Source organism: Carex rostrata, chromosome 21 (genome assembly GCF_964058835.1).
Source record: "Carex rostrata chromosome 21, lpCarRost1.2, whole genome shotgun sequence".
NCBI lineage: Eukaryota > Viridiplantae > Streptophyta > Magnoliopsida > Poales > Cyperaceae > Carex > Carex rostrata.
This window is the reverse complement of record NC_135938.1, coordinates 3,730,154-3,756,402: the sequence shown is the minus strand read 5'-3', so window position 1 is coordinate 3,756,402 and position 26,249 is coordinate 3,730,154. Positions and strand designations below refer to the sequence as shown.

Below are 26,249 nucleotides of genomic sequence, written 5' to 3'. Positions count from 1 at the left end.
TTTTGACTTTTGATACCTGACTTTAATGTTGAGGTGAAGATGTGATATTACTTGTCAAAGCAGGACCTGCTGACTTTTATGACCTAGCCTTGCTTAATAGCTAATAACTACGAGTCTATACCGAATTCTTTTACCTATGTATAATTCATTAATTCTAGATGGGTTTGAGCAATTTTATGCCAGAACTCTATCTATGTAACTCAGTATATTTCTGATCCCGCGCATATAAACTTTGAATAGTAGAAATCAACTTGTAAAATTTGAAAAAAAAAATAAAAAAAAAATAAAAGGAAATTCTGCAGTTCCAGATAGCAGCCGGTGCAGAGAAATTTTTTTTTTTTCCAAACTGTCGTTAATTATACTGTCAAGATTATATTTCTCCCTTCGAATTGGTCATAGTCAAATGCGACTAATAAAGTCGAAATTTTTTGTATATACCATAATAAAAAAAAAAAAACACCTCAAATTTGGAAAGAATTTGAATTTTATCCGAGCTGCAGATTAAATCTGCGAACTCATTTAATGGAGACTGCAAATTCAATCTGCGGCTCCGTATTTGAAACCGTAGTTTCAATCTGTGGCCCTACATTTTTTTTTTATACAAAATATTGATTAATAAAAGATAAAAAAAAAATTCGCTCAAACTTTGAGATATCCCAGTCTCTACGAATTGTTTGATTTAAAAAAAGCTCAAATTTCTAGTTTCAATTTGATTTGTCATGCACAGTTTCCAAGTAAAAGACGAAAAAAATATTCAATATATCATTGAAGTAAAGTAGTGGTTTGCTAAAACTCTAAACGGGTTACTCGAATCCGGTCTGCCCATACCTGTTATCCGAGGTATCCGTATCTGTGCCTGGATATAGGCGGGTAAATGGATACACAGATATGGGTTTGAGATGGACCGGACACCATTATTTGAAAAAAAAAACCCGCTCAACCCGTACCCACTTTACCCATGCCCGAAACCTGCCTACCCGTACTTGCACCCGTCTATTCGAACCCGAACCCGTTGTACCCTCACCCTTTACCCGTTTAACCTGTACCCATTAACCCGTTTAATTTTGAAATTCAAATTTTTTTCAAAAACAGAAAAAAACAGAAAAAAAAACCAGAAAAAAAAGAAAAAAAAATACTTGGACCCTACCCGAGACAGGCACGGGTATGAAACGGGTAGGGTAGAGTTTTTGAAAAAAAAACCCACCTACCCGTACCCGTTCTACCCGCCTACCCGTTACCCGTCCCAGGTTTACCCGAGGTACCCGTACCCTACCCGAGAACAAATCACTAAAGTAAAGGCACGAAGTTCAAAAAAATATTTAATATACATTTTTTTAATTTGGTTCTTCTCATAGACATGAATTTAGAAAAAGAAAAAGTGGGGCTGCAGATTGAATCTGCGGACTCTAGTATGGGGCCACAAACTAGCTGTGCGGTTTCCAGTATTTGAGTCTGCAGATTCAATCTGCGATCCGGGTAAAACCCAAATTCTCTAAGTGTTTTAGTTTATTTTTTTTATTATGGTATTTAAAAAAATTTCGGCTAATAAAGAGAGCAGTCCGCTCTATTTATTAAGTTCTGAGCAGCAAAAGAATATGTGGCAGTTCTATATTTTTGCATTCTTCAATTAAAACCTAATATTGATATTCACATGTTTGAACATTTAATTTTTCTTCGTCAGTTATCGATCACAACTAACAACAACGAAGTAGAAACGGTAAAGCGACTTGTTATTTGTCGCCTGCGTAATGTCATCAATTGTCTTCAATAAAGAACAAGTCCAAAACATATTCACAAGCTACGCTGAAGTTTGGTATACACTGTTCTCCTTCTCCTATCATTATAATGGAAGAAAAATTCAACATTATTATTTAGCTCCAAACCTTTTTTTTAAACAAAATCAGACGAAAAAGAATTTTACTAAAATCTATGCGCTTATATTTATTTTTCGTGCAATATGAAACTCACTCCAAAATTAACATAGACACATTATAAAATATATGTTGCCAAACAAATAGACACAATATAAATTATATGCTGTCACGTAAATATTTAACTGAATGACAGAAACTTATTTTTTTGTAAATAAACACTTAATAATCTGCAGGTTGTCATATAATAAACAATGACTGTCACAAAAATAAAAATAGGTCATTGGTGAATATATTATCATCCAATAACTATTGAATGTTACTAGTAGCGAACATGATGTACATTATAAATTAGAAAAAATACCATACTCAGAAATTTTTAAAACTACCATACTCAGAAAAAAAAAAAAAAATAACCATTGAATTTGAGAAATTCGAAATTTGACATGGCCTCAGCTAGGCGCAGTGGACCCCCATGTAGGGAACCTTAGCCCCTAGATGCGGCTCCAAAATTGGAGCCTCATAAAGAGACGATATGGAGTATTGATCTTATCATTTTACAGTATTCACCCTTAATTTTACAGTATTCATATTGTGGAAATCTGGAGGAAAGAGATGATAGAGAGGTGGAGTATTGATCTTATCATTTTACATTATTCACCCTTAATTTTAAAATATTCATCTTGTAATTTTACAATATTCATTTTGTGAAAATCTGGAGAAAAGAGATGATAGAGAGGTCATATGGAGTATTGATCTTGTCATTTTACAATATTCATCCTTAATTTTACAGTAATCATTTTGTGAAAATCTGGAGGAAAAAGATGATAGAGAGGTGATATGGAGTATTGATCTTGTCATTTTACAATATTCATCTTTAATTTTATAGTATTAATCTTGTAATTTTACAGTATGCATCTTGTGGAAATCTGAAGGAAAGAGATAATAAAGAGGCGATATGGAGTATTAATCTTGTCATTTTATAGTATTCGCCCTTCATTTTACATTATTCATCTTGTGAAAATCTGGAGGAAAGAGGTGATAGAGAGGCGACATGGAGTATTAATCTTGTCATTTTAAAGTATTCACCCTTAATTATACAGTATTCATCTTGTGGAAATCTGAAGTAAAGAGATGATAGAGAGGCGACATAGAGTCTTGATCTTGTAATTTTACAATATTCACCATTAATTTTGCAGTATTCATCTTGTAATTTTACATTATTTATCTAGTGGAAATATGGAGGAAAGAGATGATAGAGATGCAATATGGAGTCTTGATTTTGTTATTTTAGAGTATTCACTCTTAATTTTATAGTATTCATCTTGTAATTTTACAATATTAATCTTGTGGAAATCTGGAGGAAAGAGATGATAGAGAGACGACGTGGAGTCTTGATCTTATCATTTTACTGTATTCACCCTGTTAATTTTACAGTATTCATCTTGTAATTTTATAGTATTTATCTTATGAAAATCTAGAGAAAAGGAAGAGATCCATTAACGCCATTGGTTTGTTATCCATAACAGACGGTAAAAAGTTCAATGTAATTATAGCGCTGTCACTCATGACGTACACCATCTGTGCGGAAGCACATCCAATAGTAAAGGAGCGATGAGAAAAATATTTTTTGTAGTAGTATTACGATCAATTTCTAATTTTTTAATATTTAGAGAAGATTGTGATTGCATTTTAGACAAGCAATATAAAATTTTTTAGAGTGTGCTCCACAAATAACAAATTAAAGAAAAAAGACGGAAGGGGAAATAAGGAAATTGGGAGGCGAATGCACCTCATCTGCATCCAATTCGGGCTGGGGTGAACAAAATTGAAAATTTTCTATAGAAAGTTCACCCTTTCTCCCTCATATTACCTCTGCTCCTGATAGCGATAAAACGTACGTATAGGATTTTGAACACCTTGATCTCAAAAACTAGGCCAAATTTCTCCTTTATATTATGTCTTATTTTTATATTTCTATCTATTTTTATATTAAATTATCAAGTTTCAAGTTACTGCCGCTCTGAACTTAAATGCAAATTTGGAGCAAAAATAGCGTTTCCGTTCGGCCAGAGCCCACTCTGTGCGGTCGTACGGCCCAGGAAGAAAAGCTGTGTTGAAAATACGAGTACCCGAGAGCAATTACACAACACAGAAAGAAAGAAAATTGAGAGAGAATCACAATCAGAACACACAGATTTTACGTGGGAAACCCTCTAGGGGAAGAAAACCCACGGCCGCTCGCTAAACAAAATCCACTATTTAAAGTCAGTTGCAACAAATTACAGAGAGATTTTAATCTGGACTGCACATCTTAATGGGTAATTTAAATAATCTGGACCGTCGGTTAAAAGATTTCCATGCAATTGACTTTTCTGAAAATAAAATTCTCCGGGCTAAACAGAGCCCACATACAAGCTGTGGATACTCCTAGAATCAGGCCCACATACAAGCCTCAGACACCGCTCGCAGGGGACTGCCGCCCCCCTGCCACCCCCCGCATACTCCTAGAATCAGGCCCACATATATAACAAGTTGTGGATTCAGAACTTAGAAGAAATTGAAGAACAATGATTTCGGCCGGGCAAGGAAGATTCAGTGCGGCCGCACGTCTGGAAAATCCTCCAAACAATTAAATTCGAAATTATGCAAGTTATGCTCCAAAACAAACACGAAACTCCAGTGGCTCCGTGCGGTCCAAGTCTCACTTTGTACGGCCACAGAAGCTGAAAAACTTCTCAAGACTGATTGCATACTTCCCAGGGACTCCGTGCGGCCCGAGTCTAGTTTGTGAATCAGCACACGCAATAAAGTTTTCAAGTTCACAGCTCACAAACGTTTGGTGCGGCCGAGATATGAAATACATAAAAATATAAAATTGGCCACACTTTATGTCCTTCAATCTATCCATATGCATATAGAGATCTTAAATGAAAATATATAAGGAAAGAAAATTAGGCTTAAAGAGGTACATGCATATCCCCTCCAATACATTACATTTTCCTACTATGTAGGTACCTAACGGGCTGGTTTACCCCGTGAACAATAAAATGATTACCTGGTTTCGTGCAAAGTTCACTTGGCATACCTTATTGGATTCGTGCAAAAAATGTATAGCAAACAGTGGCGAAACCACCTATATCTAGGGGTAGGCAGTCGCCTACCCCTAGATTTTGAAATACGATATCAAGTTTGTATATACTTGATTTGGATTTGAGTTTTGTCTATTCCTGATTGAGTCAAAATTTTCGATTAGTGGAATTGGCCAAGTCATTATAATTTTGGTAATTTTTCATCTATCTATTTTGAAATATTCTGACAAGACGAAAGTTAATAAGAATGGTATGATAGTGGGACTATAATAAATTTGTTATTTTTTGTGAAAGGAATAAACTAAAATGTTTTATAAAGTAATATACTGAAATTTAATGTAATGCATTAAATTATTTTTATTATGTTTAACTATTCAAAATGAGCTGAATTTTAATAGAAGAGTCTTGTGAACTATGCTTCAAAGTAAACTTTTAAAAAAATCGAGTTTTTTTTATCTAATTCAGTGGATTTCTACCGATTTTTTAAATATTATTTTTAGGATTTAGGGTTTAGGGTTTAGAGTTTAGCTTAATTTCTCTCTAAACTTTAAGCTTAAGTATTTCTTCCTCGAAACTTACAAAATTCACAAATTTACCCGTTTCATTTTCATATCACCAACAACATGCAACAATAACTGCTTCTAATCTCAATTGTACTTCGTCAAAAATATTAAATTTATGCATACATAGACGACGTTTTTGTAAATTGTAATAAGCATTAAATAAACTTATAACTGTTTTACTTATTTGAACGAATCTAAAAACCGCGGATTTGCGCATCAATATTCTTTTTACCGGAAACCGCAAAATTCTCTTTTCCATTCTCTTTGTTTCACTGCTGTAGACATAATTTTCAGTTCCCATGCCTTTGCCTAACAATTGAAAGAGATAGGTCAGTCAAACGGGCCCCGTTCGTCAGTTCTCCCCTTCTTAGATTCTGACCAAGTCAAAAATCAATTGCAACACTGGTCGCGCTGCGCCCAAATTTCTTCTTAGAGCTTCTGACATGGTATGATGTAATCAGCAGGTTGTTTAAACCTTGCAATGTATTTTTTTTTGTGAGACCCCATGTAATCTTCTCATAACCAATCCAGAATTATGGTAGTGCAATTAGTGTGCGTAAGCTGTTTGATTTAATGCTTGTGCGACCAAATAAAATTACTAAATAAAATATTGATATCAATTAAAAGTAAACCCAAGCAGCAACTTTGTAACAATTAATGCAGGTAGGTTTATACAATAATATAACCTCCATTTCCATAATTATTAGTCAAAACAAAATAAAGTGCTTAAAATGATACATTGAAACCATTCAAAAAATATAGCTAAGTTTATCTCTCATTACTATTTAGTCTTGCAATCAACACTCTAATGCTCATTCGGTTTCCAAGTTGACAACCCAAATAAGGTCTTTCCTTTCCATCCCAATAGAAGCCAATTGTTATCTTCATCAACTACAAACTCCTTGTGGTAAAGCTGTCTCACTGTTTGCTTTATCTTTTCCTTGATCAGTGAATTCAACGGCAACTGCACAAAGCCGGCCCGAAGATTCCTCGCCTGCCACTGCCTATACGTCTCAAGCCTCTCCACTCTCTCTGAACCCTCACAAGCTATTGCATTAATTGCTTTGGGAACTACATGATACTTTTCTATATAGAGCCTCGCCTCACTCTCTCGAGGCATAGTTGACTCAAAAATATCCAAAAATATAGAGAACTTGGATACAACTTCCTTAAATCGGGTTGTATAGAGTGGCGTACTAGACGCACCATTAAGAATTCCATTAATAAAAACACGTGGTTTGATCTCCCTTATCAAGCATAGAACTTTATCCCGAGGGCAGCTCATGGCAAATGTCTCATCGGCAAGGCTTTGAAGTCGACACATGGAATTTACTACTACAATCTCATCTTTTTCAATCTTAAGATCTTCTAACCTAATGTTCTCCCATTTGGATGCTATACCTTGATACTTGAAACAGATATTAGATCTCTGAGCATATTCTGACAACCGCCTTCCTGTCTCTTCAACTAGTTTGCATGGACGAAAACCCTTTTCTGGAAATTCTATTCCAGTTATGCGGATTTTAGGTGGTGTGCTACCTAAGCTCGAGATACTTTCAAAGAAAGATGACCATAGGAATCCCATTTGGATTCCAAAGTCAATTATATGAACCTTTGCGGCACCTTTTGAGACGTTAAGGATTGTTTGGTTAGAGAAGTGATATGATGCCCTCATAAACGGGCAAGTTGCATGATAAACGCGGAATGCCTTTAAATAATCGGTTACTGTTCCTTGACTTGACTATAGTTTATGGTAAATGTCACTTCCCGTACCAACCAAGCGTGCTTCAAGTGCATCCACCAAATAATATGCCATACGTTGGTCGCAATCTCCCTTAGGGGATGAGTGTTTTCTTATTTGCTTGATGAGTTCAAAGGCCCTGCTGTAGTTGTCAGCAGAAACTGCTTCAGAACAACTAATTAGGAGAGAACGAAGATTCACCAAGCCATCTCCAGTTTCCACCTGATGCCCCGGTGGCTCATTTCTCATTTCTTCTTTTACAATTTCACGTACGGAGATAACCTCTTTAACATATTCGCTACCACGGGAAAGGAGAAATTGATCCAAGTTCTCATTTCTTGCCGGCTCATCTGAGGAAACTGCTTGTTGCTTGCGAGCTCGCCCCTCTGATAGATCTGGTTCTCTACCATTACGAGCATTCTTTTTAGCACTAGCCTCGTAACATATTGCTTTGTTCACACTGGCATACTTTTTTTTGGGTTTTTCATGAAACTCAATTCTATTTGGCTCTAAACCAACAAACAACTTTTCAATGGCTGGAAGAAACTTCATTGCTTCTTCAGCACCCTTTTGGACTTGTGTGGCAGGAAGGCTCTCCATAGATAAAGAAGATATACAGTCAGCACTGATCAAGAGGGGTTCATAATTACTGTATAATGGCACATCATTTTCCAAAACACTTTCAATAGTATTACTGGAACCACTACATGTAGTGTTGTAATTTTGAGCTGCATGGAATTCGTTCAAGCTAGGTGAAAAAGGGTACTCTTCTCCAAGGAGATCATAGAATGATTTCTCAGTTTCTCGAATAGCTGCCTCTTCTTGATGTATGTTTATATCATCATTTATATCTTCTTCTAACAGAATTTGGCCTATGTAGTTGATTACTGCATTGGACGTGAGATCACAAACCTCTTGGCTATTTGTACCATTGCTTACCAAAGGATTAGGTGTGGAATTCTGGTTTAGGTTGTCACTCGAAAAAGTTGGTGGTATTGTTTGGTAACATTCAAAAATGGCTTGTGGTGCCCTCAGTGTATCTAGGACATTATCCCCTTCTTCTTGGGAATTTGCATGCCAAAGACCTTTTGAAGCCATTTGAAGCTATGATAGTAGAATTTGTGTTTTCCAAGTTGCAAACTGCCAACTAACTGCAATTTACACCAAATTGACTGCTTAATTTCTTATTGCAGAAAACAGTTAGTTGCAAAGGTAATAGTAGAATGAAAATGGATAAATACCCAAAGTTTTATAGCCAAAATTTGAGGTGAGTGAATTTCCTATAAAAAGAAATTGCAAAGTACTTATTTTTTATCTTTTAATTGTAACAAAAATAGTACAAGAATAACAACGTCTCTAGGAAACTTACTTCTTTACCCTAATTCTGAGCTGCTTGACAAGTAGTTTTGAGGGAAAAGGAAATGTTGAATTGTGCAGTCATTTATATTTAAGATTATCTATATGATTTTGAATTGCAAACTGGCATCGCAGCCTCAAACAAATAATGGATCAGGATTACATTAATTTCAGGTCGGTAAAATTTCCTTGAGATTTATACCAGTTATGTTTGTGTTTGTCTTTTGGATTATTTGCATGATTTTTCATGTCAGTATACATTGTAGTGTACAAAAGAAACTGAACTGATACAATAATGGTTTTCTCTAGCTTCCTTTGAAGGTTGGGGTATAACTCATTTAAGTCTAGCTAGGTCAGGTTTAGATTTGAAGTTTTGGCGAGGGATGGTATTGATGTGATTAAAGAATGGTGATGTCCGGTTCGAATGTTATGTCTTCGTTCAGTATCGAGCAAATTGGTTCTAATTATTAGACTTTGTTACATCCCAAGTTGGTTCGGATTAAAATCAAGAGAGGTATGAGGATATTTCGACTAACATCATAGTTTCGTCACTCACATATGCCAAAATCTGGAAAGCTCCTTTGTAATTATGGGGTTTTAAGGTGGTTTGAATTGTAATAACCCAGTTAGTTGCACTGTTAGTCGCAGTATATGGGATAATACTGGATAAGATTGATTTAGTGACCTTTTGGTGTTAAAGCTAACTGTTTAGGGTCCTATACTGGATAAAACTAGTACTGGCAACCAGTGGCAGATCCAAATGGATCGAGGGTAGGCACTTGCCTACCCTTGGATTCGATTTTTTTTTTAGATGCAGTGCTATCTGATACTTGTGCCTATCTCTGAATGGATATAGTGCCTACCCTTAGATTTAATTCACGGTCCAGTAGAAGAAAATTGTACCGAAAAGAAAGTCAGTTCAGATTGATTCGTGTAAAAAAAGAAAATAAAAAAAAAAGGTCTGCTGCTAAGGATATAAATATGTACAGTGTCATGATTAGTCGCGTTATAACTTGGATCACGTGTCTTGTTGTGTTGAGATTAAATTTGGAAAGATGTTCATAGCAAGTGAATGGTTACAACATGTTAATCACGCCATGGTCATGGCACGTCGTGACAAGACATGTTCAAACACAACCGGTCATGTTTGTCATGTTTAACTATTTTTTTCATAATTTAGATTAGTTTATTTAATATTTACCATTCAATCAAGATCTAATGGTCTTAATTACACGTGACAATGTGTCATGCCGTGACCAAATCTTTTGCGTGACGTGTCTTGTCGTGTCAAATTTTTAGAAAATTGTCACGTCATGTGGATAGTCACAGCACATAATCGACACGTGTGCCATGATTAACCGTTTTGTACTGTGACTTATCTGGTCGTACCGTGACTTTTTTAAATCTCTATTGACTACTCCATTTCAATTTGTCAGGAAAAAATATTGTACTCTTGTCAATATTTTGTGCCTACTGCTGATCAAAATTCTGGATCCGCCTCTGCTGACAACTAAGGCTAGCTTTTGATGAATGGAAATTGGTATTCTTGTTTGGGAAAACTCTTCAATAAAGGATAAAATGGGAATTTTATAAATTTAAAATGAGTATTAATAAAAAAAAACAATAAAATTGGTAAATTTGTAAGTTTATGAAATTTAGAAGGGTAAATATGATCTTATGAACTTTAGAGGGGAGAAATATGTAATTTTGAAGTTTTTGAGGGGTATACATGAAATATGCCCCTTATTAAAAAAATAAAAAATTGATGTTATAGATGCTTTGTTACGGTATTTAATATTTTAGAAGAATTAATTTCTTGACAAAATTCACTCATTGAAGATAATAATTTCCGTGGATAAAAGGTTCTTTCAATATACCAGGAAATTCACTGGAAGAACAAAAGCCTAGGGATAAGGTCTTTATGGAAATTAAGTCCGTACCTATCCGTGGTTCTGCTGCAGATCTGCTTGCTCTGCTTTCTTTTTGTTGTGAGTACACAGAATGCTTCCTTGTATGGGAAGATCTCTCTTCTTCTTCTACCTACCTACTACAGCTATGCTTTGTAATGGTAGGAATGAAGTGTGGGAAAATTAACTCCGACGGAAGGGAATTCGTGCATATATATATATATCTCTCAAGGAAATCTCAACCGTTCAAATGCGTTCTGCACGAATCTCAAATCGCAAATAATACTGGCCCCTGCGCTATTGCCGAATAGTCGAATATTAACATGACAAAAATAGAGATATCAGGATTTCTCGACTGAAGGGGATTGATACAGGTGGTCATCATTTAGTCTTATTGACATCTGACAATTCGGAGAAAAAATACCAAAAGAGTTAAATATTGTATGCGCTTGGACTAATTGGATGCTCTACAAATAGAAGGATATGCACGGTACCCATCATAGTCACAAGAATAATTCTTTTTTTTGGGAGAATTTCACGTATACCCCTCAAAAACTTCAAAATTATGTATTTCCCCCTCTAAATTTGGAAATTACGTATTTGCCCCTCTAAACTTCAAAAATTCACATATTTAACCATTTCATTATCTTTTATATTAAAACTCATTTTAAATTTATAAAATACCTATTTTTACCCTTCATTAGAGAGCATAAGACGCCCCATCTGACTCAAATTTGAATTTGAATGGTTTCTCTACTGTTCGATCCGCATTCATCGCAATAAGATTATTGCGTTTCCGCTTCAAGATTCGTACTAATCTAGCCCACACGAATCTCAAAACAATTTTGATCAGTGTGCTTTGCATTAAGATCTATGCACATTGTTTCAATTTCCGTGTTTGTTCGCTTCAAGATTCTTGGTGACCTAGCATGCATGGACCTCAAAGCAATTTGGACAGTAAATGAACCTTTTAGATTCAAATTGGAGTTAGATGGGTGTTTTTTTCTTTTTAATAAAAGGGTAAAATAGGTATTTTATAAATTTAGAATGTGTTTTAATAGAAAAGACAATGAAATGGGTAAATATGTGAGTTTTTGAAGTTTATAGGGGGGAAATACTTAATTTTGAAGTTTTTGAGGGGTATACGTGAAATTTCTCCCTTTTTTTGTGATGCCGAACCGAATGTCGAATTATTCGGTTGACTGAACTTTGACCGAATTAAACCCGAATAATTCGCAAATTTTACAAACTTTTCTCAAATTTTACGAATTATTTGCAAATTTTTCCTGGGCATTTTTTTGGGTTTTTTTTGCTCTCTTGCAGGATTGAGATCTCTGATCCGAATAATTCTGAATCATTCCCGAATTGTACGCCGAACCGAATCCGAATGATTGATTTGTTACTATGGTACCCATCCCTTTGAGAGCATGAATTAATTTATATTCTTAAATGATTGGAGGGAATCTTAACAAAATAAAGAACATTCAAGACCAAATTCTTTATTTTCAGAAACTAGAGAAATTAAACTGATTTTTTTATTTATATCCAAAAAAAATATAAATTTAAAAAACTAATCAAACCTCGTGTTCATTTCGAAAACTATCCAAACCGCAAAAAAATTTTCCTGTTTCAATACCAATTTCCGGAAAAAAAATTTCCGGTAAATGGATATTAAAACCGGAATAATTTTTTCCGGTTTTAGGATTTTTCTTTTTTTTTTAGGAATTTTTTTTCTGGATTCTTTTTTTTTTCATTTTTCAGTTTTTATAATTTATTTATTTTTTGTATTGAAGTATTACAAATATTTAATATATATTTTTTAAAATAGATGGAATACTATATAATTTGATTTATTTGAAAGACTGCTACAAATAATTCGGATCAACATTTTTCATGTCGGATTTTTTACAGCCGTAAGAAAAATTAATATAATATAATATATGTATATGTATATGTATATATAGAGATGGGCTATGGTGCATTGCAATGCATAGGCCATGGTGTGCATTGGACCATAAATCACCGATTCAAAGTCCAAATGACCGATCCAAACCGTTCATCTTGTTCTCCATATTAATATGTGCTTGGAGACCAAATTTTACATTTTTTGGAATTTTTTTACTATTTATTAAGCCACTTTGAAAATCGCTGATCCAACGGTGACTGTTTGGAACAGTAAAATCAGAAGCCACCGTTGGATCAGCGATTTTCAAAGTGGCTTAATAAATAGTAAAATAATTCCAAAAAATGTAAAATTTGATCTCCAAGCACATATTAATATGGAGAACAAGATGAACGGTTTGGATCGGTCATTTGGACTTTGAATCGGTGATTTATGGTCCAATGCACACCATGGCCTATGCATTGCAATGCACCATAGCCCATCTCTGTATATATAATATAATATATGTATATGTATATATAATATAATAGAGGAGAGATCAAGTTACAACAATTTTTTAGTTACAACAAGTTACAACAAGCATTTTTTACATTTTCAAAGTCCAAATCGTCAATCCAAACCGTTAGATATGATCTCTACAATAAAATGTGCTTGGAGACCAAATTTTACATTTTTTGGAATTTTTTTACTGTTTATTAAGATGGGTACAAAATTCAATGGTATGAATTTGACTAGTTTTTGTACCCATCTTAATAAATAGTAAAAAAATTCCAAAATATGTAAAATTTGGTCTCCAAGCACATTTTATTGTAGAGATCATATCTAACGGTTTGGATTGACGATTTGGACTTTGAAAATATAGAAAATACTTGTTGTAACTTGTTGTAACTCAAAAATTGTTGTAACTTGATCCCTCCTCAATATAATATATGTATATGTATATATAATATAATATATATGTTAAAATGTGCTTGCATATCAAATTTTATATCCATCATGTTGAACGGTTTGGATCAACTGTTTGGACTTTGAAAACTTTGAAAATATCGATCGTTGAATGCCTACCGTTGAACGAAAACTTAAACTGAATTTTTGAGGCACTAAACGAGGGTTCCAATGCCTCATTTTATAATTTTTGAAATTTTTTTATTATTTTTTAAGATGGGTAGAAAATCACTGTTTTTTGAACGGTTCAAAAACAGTGATTTTGTACCTATCTTAAAAAATAGCAAAAAAAATTCCAAAAAATATAAAATTTCATCTCCATGCATATTTTAGTATAAATATTTTGTTGAATGGTTCGGATCGACAATTTGAATTTTGAAAACGAAAATATAAAATATGAGGTATGATGAGGTATGAAAAAAATGAGGCATTGGAACCCTCCTCTATGTATATATAATATAATATATGTATATATATATATATATATATATATATATATATAGAGAGAGAGAGAGAGAGAGGTGGGCTACGGTGAGTTGCGAAGTAAAACGCGTTTCTACTTCACGCCGTATTTTTATTTTGAAAGTCCAAACGACCGATCCGAACCGTTAGATGTTTAATCCATATTGAAATGTGCTTGGAGACCAAATTTTACATTTTTTGAAATTTTTTTACTATTTATTAAGCATTTTTGAAAATTGTTGTTTTGCTGTGAACAGTGAAAAACAGTAAAAATTTCTGAACCATCAGATCAGCGACTTTCAAAATTGCTTAATAAATAGTAAAATTTTTTCAAAAAATGTAAAATTTGGTCTCCAAGCACATTTCAATATGGAGAACAAGATGAACGTTTCGGATCGAAGTTTTGAACTTTAAAATCATAAAATATGAGCGTGAAGTAAAATAGTCACTTTACTTCGCAACTCACCGTAGCCCATCTCTCTCTCTCTCTCTCTCTCTCTCTCTCTCTATATATATATATATATATATGTATGAGTGAGTCTATGGTACTATGCATATCACGAGTTGTTACTATGCTACGGCTCTATATTCGAGTTTTCAAATCCTAACGGTCGATCCGAACCGTTCATCTTGTTCTCCATATTAATATGTGTTTGGAGACCAAATTTTACATTTTTTGAAATTTTTTTACTATTTTTTTAGATATTTAGAAAATCACTTGATCTGAAAATTCTGGACCATCCAAAAACAGTGATTTTCAATAAATCTAAAAAAATAGTAAAAAAATTTCAAAAAATGTAAAATTTGGTCTCCAAACACATATTAATATGGAGAACAAGATGAACGGTTTGGATTGACCGTTAGAATTTGAAAACTCGAATATAGAGCCGTAGCACGGTGCCAAATCGTAATATGCATAGTACCATAGACTCACTCTATATGTATATATAATGAGGAGGGATCAAGTTACAACAAGTTACAACAAGCACATTATTTACATTTTTAAAGTCCAAATCGTCGATCCAAATTGTTAGATGTGATCTCTACAATAAAATGTGCTTGGAGACCAAATTTTACATTTTTTGGAATTTTTTTACTATTTATTAAGATGGGTACAAAATTCAATGGTATGAATTTGACTAGTTTTTGTACCCATCTTAATAAATAGTAAAAAAATTTCAAAAAATATAAAATTTGGTCTCCAAGCACATTTTATTGTAGAGATCACATCTAACGGTTTGGATCGACGATTTGGACTTTTAAAATGTAAATAATGCTTGTTGTAACTTGTTGTAACTCAAAAATTGTTGTAACTTGATCCCTCCTCATATATAATATAATATATGTATATATATATGTATATATAATATAAAATATGTATATATAATATAATATATGTATATATATGTATATATAATATATTTTTATCATATGTGTATATATATCAAATTTGACATCTGCTGGTAAATCAGAAAATCTGGACTAATACAAGGATCAAACTGCAAAAGTGATTACACCAGCATGTAGATCATTCAAAAAAACGTCGTTTAGTGCCTCAAAAATTCAGTTTAAGTTTTCATTCAACGGTAGGCATTCAACGATCGGTATTTTCAAATTATTTTCAAATCCGGCATGAAAAATGTTGATCCGGATTATTTGTAGTAGTCTTTCGAATAAATGAAATTATATAGTATTTCATCTATTTAAAAAAAATATATTAAATATTTGTAATACTTCAATACAAAAAATAAATAAATTATAAAAACTGAAAAATGAAAAAAATAAAATCTGAAAAATAAAATTTCCTAAAATTTTTTTTTTCGGAAAAATATCCTAAAACCGGAAAAAATTATTTCGGTTATAATATTCATTTACCGGAATTGTTTTTACCAGAAATTGGTATTGAAAACGGAAATTTTTTTTCCGGTTTGGGTAGTGGAGAAATAAACAAGAGGTTTGGTTAGTTTTTTTAATTTATATTTTTTTTGGATATAAATAAAAAAATCGGGAAATTAAATATCGTGTTTTGTTGCAAGATAATTTGGGATAATGCAGATATATGATTATTCTGTGAGAAGTGGTGAAAATTGAATCTTGTGTTATTCCGCTCCCAGATAATAATTGTTGAAAAAAAAAATCACATCAGGCAACTAGCTTTGATTCTTGACCATAGTGACAAACGAAAAGTTCGGATTCGGTTTGGCGAGTTAAAAAATTTATGATTCGGGTATAATTTGAGAACGATTCAGTACAACAAGGAAAAAGAATTCCCAAAAAAAACCTCAGCAAAAACAAATATATATATTTCCAAAAAAAATTTAAAATTTTCTTTGGCGCTTTTTTGGTGTTTTTATCGCGAATAATACATGACTTGCATTTTATATGCGTTTTATTCGAAGTTCGGTTCGAAAATGTCAAAAAAACATTTAATACACAAATATCTTGCATACTATATATGTCACTATGTTTATGACTAGTGAATTTTGATGCTGATGTGATACTTTCATGGAGGGTGTTCGGCAAGGGGTTTCTTGAGAGTTCAAGATTAAAATTTTTAATCCTAGCTATGACTTAGTATGAATAAAATATACATAGAAGTATGTAAAGATTTACATACCCTTACATTTTTCTTACTAACTATTGTACTCTCCTAACATATTTATTATAATTTGACATAAATATTTAATCTCAGCTATAGTTAATGGATAATTATATTGAGAAAAATAAATAGTAAACCTTTTTAATGTCACTGCTTTATATAAAAGTATGCAAAGTTATTTTAATGAGAAAAAGAGCCTTTTATCGTCTCTTTTTAAAGCTCAGAAAGAAAATTCCTCTCCTATTATTTATTAATCTTTCATTTTTTTAAATCTTTTTAGTGCAACGAACATTGCTTTCAAAATGAATTGTTGTATTATTATACTTGCTTGAATTGTTAGATTATTAATCAATACATTTAAAGTCATGAATAAAAAAATTGATACAGACTTGGGCTGTCCCATAGCATTAGTTGGTAAGAAAGGAGTGTAGAAGTATTTAGAAATTAACTGAAGTTATATGTAATTAACTAATTATTGCTATTTTGAAATAAGACTGAGATCAAATTCCTAACAAATGTATCCATGTAGGTTTACCAGTGTTTTTATATCAGTTGACATGGGTCCAGACTGATATTGATGTACCAATTGATACTTGTTCTAACAAACACCAGATGGTCTGTACCAGCAATATCATTTTACAAATATAACCTCGTAAACATTCGAGATGAGCTGATATTAGACCTAAAGTTTGTCATAGCCAAAATTGAAGGCTTAGTATTGCAAGCACATGCCTACAGGGAAGATTAACTTCTTTCTCTGATACAGAAGATGAATACCAGTATAATTCATTTTTATGAGATTCTCTATCATTTGACAAATAGATAACAATAATTCAATTCAATATCTGATATTGCATTTATCCTTGTTGTCTTTTCTTTAACTCGTTCTTTACATGCAATAAAATATATTTACTTCTACATTATTGTTGTAGCACAAAAAGAAACTAAAAAGAATATAAAATTGAATGATCAGTAAAAAAGAACACCAAACGAATCAAAATTAGAGAGAAAAGGATAGCAAACGAAACTAAAAAATAAAGAGATTCTTGTAGCTGAATCTAAAATTCATGGATGGTACCACCTAGGTCGAGTCTGGACCCAGAGGAGTTGAGAAATACCGGCCAAGGTGTTGAGAGAAGAGACGGAGCGATGGATACCCAAAGGCTAAGTTCGACTAATTTCAAGCGTTTTGGACTCTTTTGTGCTAGATATTTTTTTTCTCTTTAGGTTTTTTGAGTAAAGTTGGAGGTCAAGCCACCCAAGGCTTGAGATTAGTCAAACTTTGAATCAAACTTGCATTAAATTATTCCTGCTCAATTGATGATGCGGAGAATTACATTTAATTTGAAATTCTGAAATAACAATAGAATTACATTTATTTAAAAATTAATGAATTTTTTAGATTCTGAAATACGCAAATCCTGCAAAAAAAAAAAAAAAAAACGCACTTCTATATCTGCTTTTCTTTTTTCAGACTAGCCCATCAATTTAAAATGGAAAAACTTTAATCATAAAGATTAATTTTTTTTTTATATATTGACGTTTTTCGGTTTTTGTCCTTCTTCTTGTCATGGCAGAGTCAAAGGAGTACCATGAGAACTTTTTTGGAAATTATTATGAGCTTGAAGGCTGAGAACAATATCATCCGTATAATGTCTCGAGGAGAGATCCAAAACAGTGAAGAGGATTCAGATTGACATTCTCTAATTTTGGTTTTACTGTTTCTATGTTCTCAGTATGTTTTGTAGTTTGTATTCAGTTGTTTCTGTTGAACTGGTAGCAGTTCAGATTAAAGCTCGTTTCTTTGATTTGATATTACTGCTTTATGTAGGGACTTAGTGGCAAGTTGTGCAGTTTGGAAGTTCAAACTGGTATGATGTATTTAGGTACTATTTTCATGTCCCACTCAGTATGAGATTTCTTTTCATTTTTTTATTTTTTTTAAACTCTAATAGTGGCTATCAGCACTCAGTATGGAATTTCCATGACAAATGGATGGCTATGTTCCTTTTCTTCAAAAATATATTGACGTTTTGTTTGACCAATCAATTAATATCAATATCATGGCATAAATTATCTATCTTTTTCTATTTAAAAGAAAAAACAATCCGGACCTCGAAAATAATGGATCCTTAAAAAAATTTCAGTTTGGACTTTTAAATACGCGCTATGGCGCAAATAGCGAACCGCTATTATTGCTATAGCGTTTGTACCTGAAATAGCGCATTTTATCCCATAGCTTAGCGTTTAAGGTCCGAAACACTATATAGTGCGCTATTTAGGACACTGGAAACAATGAAGAGCTTTTTTATTCAAATAAACATTTATTTTCCAAAGAAGGCAATGTTTCCTTTGAACTCCTATTTATTTATTTTTTATTTTTTTTGTTATTTTGGAGGAATTTCACGTATACTTCTCAAAAACTTCAAAATTACATAATTTCTCTCTAAACTTCGAGCCTACGTATTTCCCTCTCAAAAACTTACAAAACTCACAAATTTATCCATTTCATTTTCATATCAACAACAACAACAAAAAACTGGTGCTAATCTCAATTGTACTTCGTAACAAATATTAAAATGTATGCTATACAATTTTAGAGATTTATATAAATTTACACCTAATTTTTTTAAATATGACCTCATTGATTCAAAACAATAAAATTGTAATCAACATATTTAATAAATGTAACTTTTACACAAAATAAATGGTAGTTACCTATTTCTTTTTCTTAAGAAATCACAAATCGTAAAGTAATATACTAATATGCATACATATATAGACGACGTTTTTGTAAATTGTAATAAGCATTAAATAAACTTATCACTGTTTCACTTATTTGTACGAATCTCCAAACCGCAGATTTGCGCTTCAAAATCAACGGACAGGATTTGCGCATCTATATTCTTTTTACCAGAAAACCGCGGATTTACATTGTTGGTTTTCTTTTAGAGTAATCCAGAAGTTTGTTTGTTTGATTTAAAATGCCTGTGCGACCAAATAAAATTACTAAATGAAATATTGATATCAATTAAAAGTAAACCCAAAAAGAAATTAACTTTGTAACAATTCAGGTAGGCTTATACAATAATATAAGCTCCGTGTTTCAAATTATTAGTGAAAACAAAATAAAGTGCTTAAAATGATACATTGAAACCATTCAAAAAATATAGCTAAGTTTATCTCTCCTTGCTATTTAGTCTTGCAATCAACACTCTAATGCTCATTCGGTTTCCAAGTCGACAACCCAAATAAGGTCTTTCCTTTCCATCCCAATAGAAGCCAATTGTTATCTTCATCAACTACAAACTCCTTGTGGTAAAGCTGTCTCACTGTTTGCTTTATATTTTGCTTGATCAGTGAATTCACCGGCAACTGCACAAGGCCGGCCCGAAGATTCCTCGCTTGCCACTGCCTATACGTCTCAGGCCTCTCCACTCTCTCTGAACCCTCACAAGCTATTGCATTAATTGCTTTGGGAATTACAAGATACTTTTCTATATAGAGCCTCGCCTCACTCTTTCGAGGCATAGTTGACTCAAAAATATCCAAAAATGAAGAGAACTTGGATACAACTTCCTTAAATCGGGTTGTATAGAATGGCGTACCATACGCACCATTAAGAATTCCATTAACAAAGACAAGTGGTTTGATCTCCCTTATCAAGCATAGAACTTTATCTCGAGGGCAGCTCATGGCAATTGTCTCATCGGCAAGGCTTTGAAGTCGATACAAGCAATTTACTACTACAACCTCATCTTTTTCAATCTTAAGATCTTCTAACCTAATGTTCTCCCATTTGGATGCTATACCTTGATACTTGAAACGGATATTAAATCTCTGAGCATATTCTGACAACCGCCTTCCTGTCTCTTCAACTAGTTTGCATGGACGAAAACCCTTTTCTGGAAATTCTATTCCAGTTATGCGGATTTTAGGTGTACTACCTAAGCTCGAGAAACGTTCAAAGAAAGATGACCATAGGAATCCCATTTGGATTCCAAAGTCAATTATATGAATCTTTGCGGCACCTTTTGAGACGTTAAGGATTGTTTGGTTAGAGAAGTGATATGATGCCCTCATAAACGGGCAAGTTGCATGATAAACACGGAATGCCTTTAAATAATCGGTCACTGTTCCTTGACTTGACAGTAGTTTATGGTAAATGTCGCTTCCTGTACCAACCAAGCGTGCTTCAAGCGCATCCACCAAATAATATGCCATACGTTGGTCACAGTCTCCCTTAGGGGATGAGTGTTTTCTTATTTGCTTGATGAAGTCAAAGGCCCTGCTGTAGTCATCAGCATAAACTGCTTCAGAACAACTAATTAGGAGAGAACGAAGATTCACCATGCCATCTCCAGTTTCCTTCTTTCCTAAAGCCTTTATAACACTTATTTCCACCTCATGCCCCGGTGACTCATTGTTCATTTCTTCTTTTACAATTTCACGTACGGAGATAACCTCTTTTACATTTTCTCTACCATGGGAAAGGAGAAATTGATCCAAGTTCTCATTTCTTGCCGGCTCATCTGAGGAAACTGCTTGTTGCTTGCGAGCTCGCCCCTCTGATAGATCTGGTTCTCTATCATTACGAGAAGACTTTTTAGCACTAGCCTCGTAACATATTGCTTTGTTCTCACTGGCATAGTTTTTATTGGGTTTTTCATGAAACCCAATTCTATTTGGCTCTAAACCAACAAACAACTTTTCAATGGCTGGAAGAAACTTCATTGCTTCTTCAGCACCCTTTTGGACTTGTGTGGCAGGAAGGCTCTCCATAGATAAAGAAGATATACAGTCAGCACTGATCAAAGGGGGTTCATAGTTACTGTATAATGGCACATCATTTTCCGAAACACTTTCAATAGTATTACTGGAACCACTACTTGGAGTGTTATAATTTTGGGTTGGATGGAATTCGATCAAGCTAGGTGAAAAAGGGTACTCTTTTCCAAGGAGATCAGAGAATGATTTCTCAGTTTGTCGAATAGCTGCTTCTTCTTGATATATGTTGATATCATCATTTATATCTTCTTCTAACAGAATTTGGCTTATGTAGTTGATTACTGCATTGGACGTGAGATCAGAAACCTCTTGGCTATTTGTACCATTGCTTGTGAATGGATTGGGTGTGGCATTCTGGTGTAATTTGTCACTCGACATAGTTGGGGAAATTGTATGGTAACAGTTAAAAATGGCTTTTGTTGCACTCAGTGTATCTAGGACATTATTCCCTTGTTGGAAATTTCCAAGCCAAAGTCCTTTTGAAGCCGTATGAAGCTAGTTGAATTTGTGCTTTCCAAGTTGCAAAGTGCCCAGTAACTGCAATTTGCACAAAATTGACACTTTAATTCCTTATTGCAGAAAAGACAGTTATAAACAAAATAGTAGAACAAAAAGGAATATATACCCAAAGTTCAAAGGTAAAATTATGAGATGATTGAATTGGTTATAAAAATACTTGCAAGTTATGTAATTTTCCTCTTTTACTTATAACAAAAAAAAATATATATATCGAGAATGGCCATCTCTCCAAGCAACTTACTACTTTATCCTAACCCCGACAGGTAATTTTAAGGGAAAATGAAATGATGAATTGTGCAGTATTTTCTATTTACAGTATCTATTTTACTATATAATTTGGAAATGCAAACAGGCATGGCAGCCTCCAATAAATTATGGATCAGGATTACATTCATTCCAGGTCAGTAAAATTTCCTTTATATTTGTACCAAAATGGGTTTGGTTTGGAATCCTATGCTTGTTGCATGATTTTTCTCATCAATTAATGTCACAGTGCATACAAGAAACTGAATTGATCCATTATATAAAAAAAAGGAAGAAAAAAACTAGTTTAGAAGTTTTGTCTAGCTTACTTGGACAAGTGAGGGTATAACTCATTCAGGTCTGGTTCAGGTTTGGATTTAATGATTTGGTCAGTGCTGGTATTGGTGTGACTACAGAATGTGGCTGTCAGATTCCAATGTTACGTCATTCAGAATTGAGGAATTTGGTTTTGATTATTCGATTTCTTTACATCCCAAGCTCATTCAGATTAAAAAATCAAGAGAGACCATGAGGATATCTCGACTCAAATTAAAGTTTTATAACTAAGGAACACAATAAACTTCCTAGGTATTATGGCATGTAATTTTGACATTACAAGTCACATGTGCCAAAATTTGTAAGGTTTGATTCTATTTTTGAGGTTTAAGGCGGTCTGAATTGTAATAAACTAGTTAATTGCTGCACTGGTACAGTTTATGCCTTTTGGTGTTAAAGCTGACTGTTTTGTGGTGACTAGTATCGGTATTGGAACCTAATAAGACTGGTACTGGCAAATAAGGGTTTTGTGTGGATTGATGAGGGATACTTCACAAAGGACCTCATTAGCTATAGGCTTTGGGAGAATATTTCGTTTCTGTTGCTTTCATAATTATTTTGGTTGATGCACATGTATGATTTTTTTTAAAACTGGTTTGGATTTTTTTAAAAACGGATTCGGATTCAAATCGTCTCCATAACTCCCTTTCCCGCCTTTAATACCGGTAATTCACGACTTAATCAGTTGTTTAATCTGTTAACTGTCATATATATGTGTCAGCTTTTTTACTAATATGATTATTTTATAGGTGCATCCGCGCATGCAAGGAACATGTATTAATATAAATTATTTAATAAATTAATTAGTCAATTGCTCCACTACAGTAACAAAACATTCGATAGTCTGAGACTCTGAGTTCATTGTATCTGACAATAGAATTTATTTCAAAAGTTTGTCATTGGAAACAAGGGGTAAAAATGTAAAATTGTTCTACAGACTATAGGCAATATAGAATTTTCAAGATATCAATATGGGAAATTAACGGAATATAAAATTTAGGTGGGCCCAGTAACTCATAAAATAATATTCGGCCAAACTTGGTCCACTATGAATCAATCAATATTTTGAAAACAACACGGTAGATCACATGTACACCATGTTCATTTAATATTTACAATGCCTTGAGGCTTCTTCTCCCTCTTTGTGACTGGCACCTACCTTTCTCCCCCAAATTCTTTCGATTCACCATGAAATTAGAAGACTGAATCAGTCCAGACAGAAGATAATCGCCTCTAATCATGACTTAATTAGTAGTGGGTCAGGGGTAGGCAAACCCGTTCTTTAGAGGTAGGCAAGCCCGTTATTACAACCGGATCTTAAAAAAAAGAAAAATTCCAGGGGTAGGCATTTGCCTACCCCTGTATAATACTGGCTCCTCCTCTGCATGTATCCTTGTTTAATTAATATCTTTTTTTTTAATGTTAGTTGGCAAGGGGCCTACTAACGAATATATTAAAATCAGAAAAATTTCAGTACATCATCACCACCTATTTGCCAGTACCAGTAACAGTTGGGTGTGTTGAAAAGTGTTGAAATCCATACACAAAAAACTGATGCAAAATTCAACAAGCCCCCCAGTACCCTGCAGCGTGGCCCAGTTGATTTGGGGGTAGCCATTGGGTTGTCAGAAATTGAATTGAGGAAGAAAGAAGGAGATGACAAGGGCAGGAGTGAGGGGCAGCCCGTGTTAATTGAAAGGGGCACTGACAAGGGGGCCAACACAGAGGGAGACGCTGGAATAAGCGTTGAGTCTGACAAAGGGGTCCAAAACAGTGGTAATGGAGAGAATGAGAAGAAAGCAACTGGAGGAGTTCTGTCCGACTACAATGTCAGGCCGTTAGAATTTAGTTGAAGGTCACGCTACTGAGAGGCAACCGTACAGCGGTTAGAAGTAAAAAAAAAAGATTGTTTTTACCTTAATTTCTTTTTTACTCTAGCTTCTCCTATATAAGGCTTTTACTTCTGTGATTTCTTTTTATCGAAAACATTATAGAATTGGGAATTTCTCATGTTTGAGCTTCCTGTATCATTTGTAAGCTGAGTTGCCATTTCCAATAAAATTGTTCTCGTTTCAGTTGAAATTGCTTGTTGTGTCAAATTGATTGATTGTGTGAGTAAGATCGCTGCATACCCACCCCCATCTATAATATGGACTTAATTAACCTCTTTACAAAGAAAACCGATAGAATTGTAAAGGTAAATGAAGAACAGAGAATTGAGAATGAATCTTTTATTTCTTGCTTGATTACATCTCTGTTACATGGCCTTTATATAGGCATATGTTTTCCTCCTAATACAACAGTAGTTAGTCTAACTATATTAACCAATTCTGTTACAAAGAAGTTTACTAATCCTAATTGACTAACTTCTAACTGCAATATGTTATTAAAAACCATGTTACAATTGGCTTAAAACCATGTTACATATGCTTTTGAAATTTACCCTTGAAAATGATAATGTCCATGGACAAAGATTCTTTCAAATATACCAGGAAATTCATTAGATGAAGTAAAGTGTAGAGACGAGGTCCATATATAAAGCACATACCTAATCGTAATCTCTGCTTGCTCTGCTATCTCTGTTGTGAATACAGATAACACTTTCCTGTATGGAAGGACCTTTCTTCTTCTTCTATCTACCTCTCTGCTATCTCTTTGCAAATGGGGGGAATGAAATGTGGAAAAGTCGACTCAGACACAAGGAGCTTGATGAACCTAAAAGAGATAATTGTTGGAAATCACATCAGGCCGCTAGTTTTGACACTTGATTTTAATGTTGATATGAATATGTGATATTGCTTATCAAAGTTTTTAACTCGATACTTTGTTGTTGTTTAATTGATTTATTTGGATTAAATTTTCACACGTTGTAGGAGAGGTATCACTTGACTTTCCAATGCGATGTGTGGCAGAGGACTGACGAAAGGGACATTTTTTCCCGTGTTATCAGGTTATTGGATATCAGGAGATTGCTCCAGCTGTTTCTATTATTACATTTCACATATATTACAGACGGATAGAAATACATGCCTCCCATGTCACAGAATAAATAATTGCCACAAAATCTCCATCAACAAAAATTATTTGATTAAAATCTGTCAACTCAGTCGTAACTTTTATATGGCAGGGTTTATTGAAAAATTAGTTTAACAATCTCAACAACGTTAAAAGATATGGAAATTTGTCAAGTAAATTATAATTTTACTTTATGCACTTTATATACAATAAAATTTACATAAGCTTCACCAATTAATATTAATTATTTAATGATCTTTGATGGAATATCGAATAATTTTAAAATTACGTGAAAATTGATACACAATTAATTTATAAGAAAAATATTATATATATCTATAATTGTTTATTTTTATAACTTTTTGACATAAGTTGAAAAATTATTGTTGAAATTGTCAACATAAACATAAAAATCCTATTTCTTTTTATTACATCAACTATCAACGCTGCAGTCCATTGAACAGCGTGTAAAAAAGAACATAAACAAGTTGAAGGTCTCAATGGGACACCTAGTATAAGAATAAATGATCCTAGAAACCTTGGTTGGCTATCATATGCACTACGTGGTGTGTCCACCTTCACACAAATTGGGATTTGAATATTTGATGATCGATTGTGGCCCAATTTGTGGGTACTCCATTCTTTTCACCGATCGAGACCACTGGCTGATTTGTATGTTTTGTGTTCTATTTTACAAGTTGAAAAAATAACTTTAACTTAACTCATGAGTTACTTGAGTTAGCTCGTGCTGAGTTAATTCATAAAAGAAAATTTTAATTAATAGACAACTCCAAAAAAATGAAAAAAATAACAATTCATAAATTAAAAACTCATAAAAACAATTAACAAATTACTAAAACAATCCACAATACATAATAATAAAGTCTACTAATTACCAAATTATCAAAA

General features: G+C 33.4%; 2 protein-coding genes and 1 pseudogene across 5 annotated transcripts in view; all 3 read right to left on the bottom strand.

The window, feature by feature from the left end:
* The window catches only part of LOC144573559 (scarecrow-like protein 9 pseudogene), a 54,956-nt pseudogene that overhangs the window by 11,141 nt on the left and 17,566 nt on the right, over window positions 1-26,249 (bottom strand). The window contains exons 1-2 of one of the 3 annotated variants that reach the window (XR_013518031.1): window positions 24,874-25,118; window positions 19,471-21,764 (exon numbers count right to left, since the gene is read on the bottom strand). The product of XR_013518031.1 is annotated as a scarecrow-like protein 9 pseudogene, transcript variant X5 (transcript). Of the gene's footprint in view, window positions 1-19,470; window positions 21,765-24,873; window positions 25,165-26,249 lie in introns of those variants that run through there. The other 2 variants (XR_013518030.1, XR_013518032.1) reach the window with 2 other exon arrangements.
* LOC144573656 (scarecrow-like protein 34) lies at window positions 6,332-7,111 on the bottom strand. Its single transcript, XM_078323429.1, has one exon. It carries the CDS (start codon window positions 7,109-7,111, stop codon window positions 6,332-6,334), a length of 780 nt encoding a protein of 259 aa, XP_078179555.1.
* LOC144573655 (scarecrow-like protein 14) lies at window positions 7,268-8,365 on the bottom strand. The gene has a single exon (XM_078323427.1). It carries the CDS (start codon window positions 8,363-8,365, stop codon window positions 7,268-7,270), a length of 1,098 nt encoding a protein of 365 aa, XP_078179553.1.

Excerpts from the sequence above, each read along its gene's own strand:
- LOC144573656 (XM_078323429.1), bottom strand. The coding sequence starts at position 7,111 with ATGGGATTCCTATGGTCATCTTTCTTTGAAAGTATCTCGAGCTTAGGT.
- LOC144573655 (XM_078323427.1), bottom strand. The coding sequence starts at position 8,365 with ATGGCTTCAAAAGGTCTTTGGCATGCAAATTCCCAAGAAGAAGGGGAT.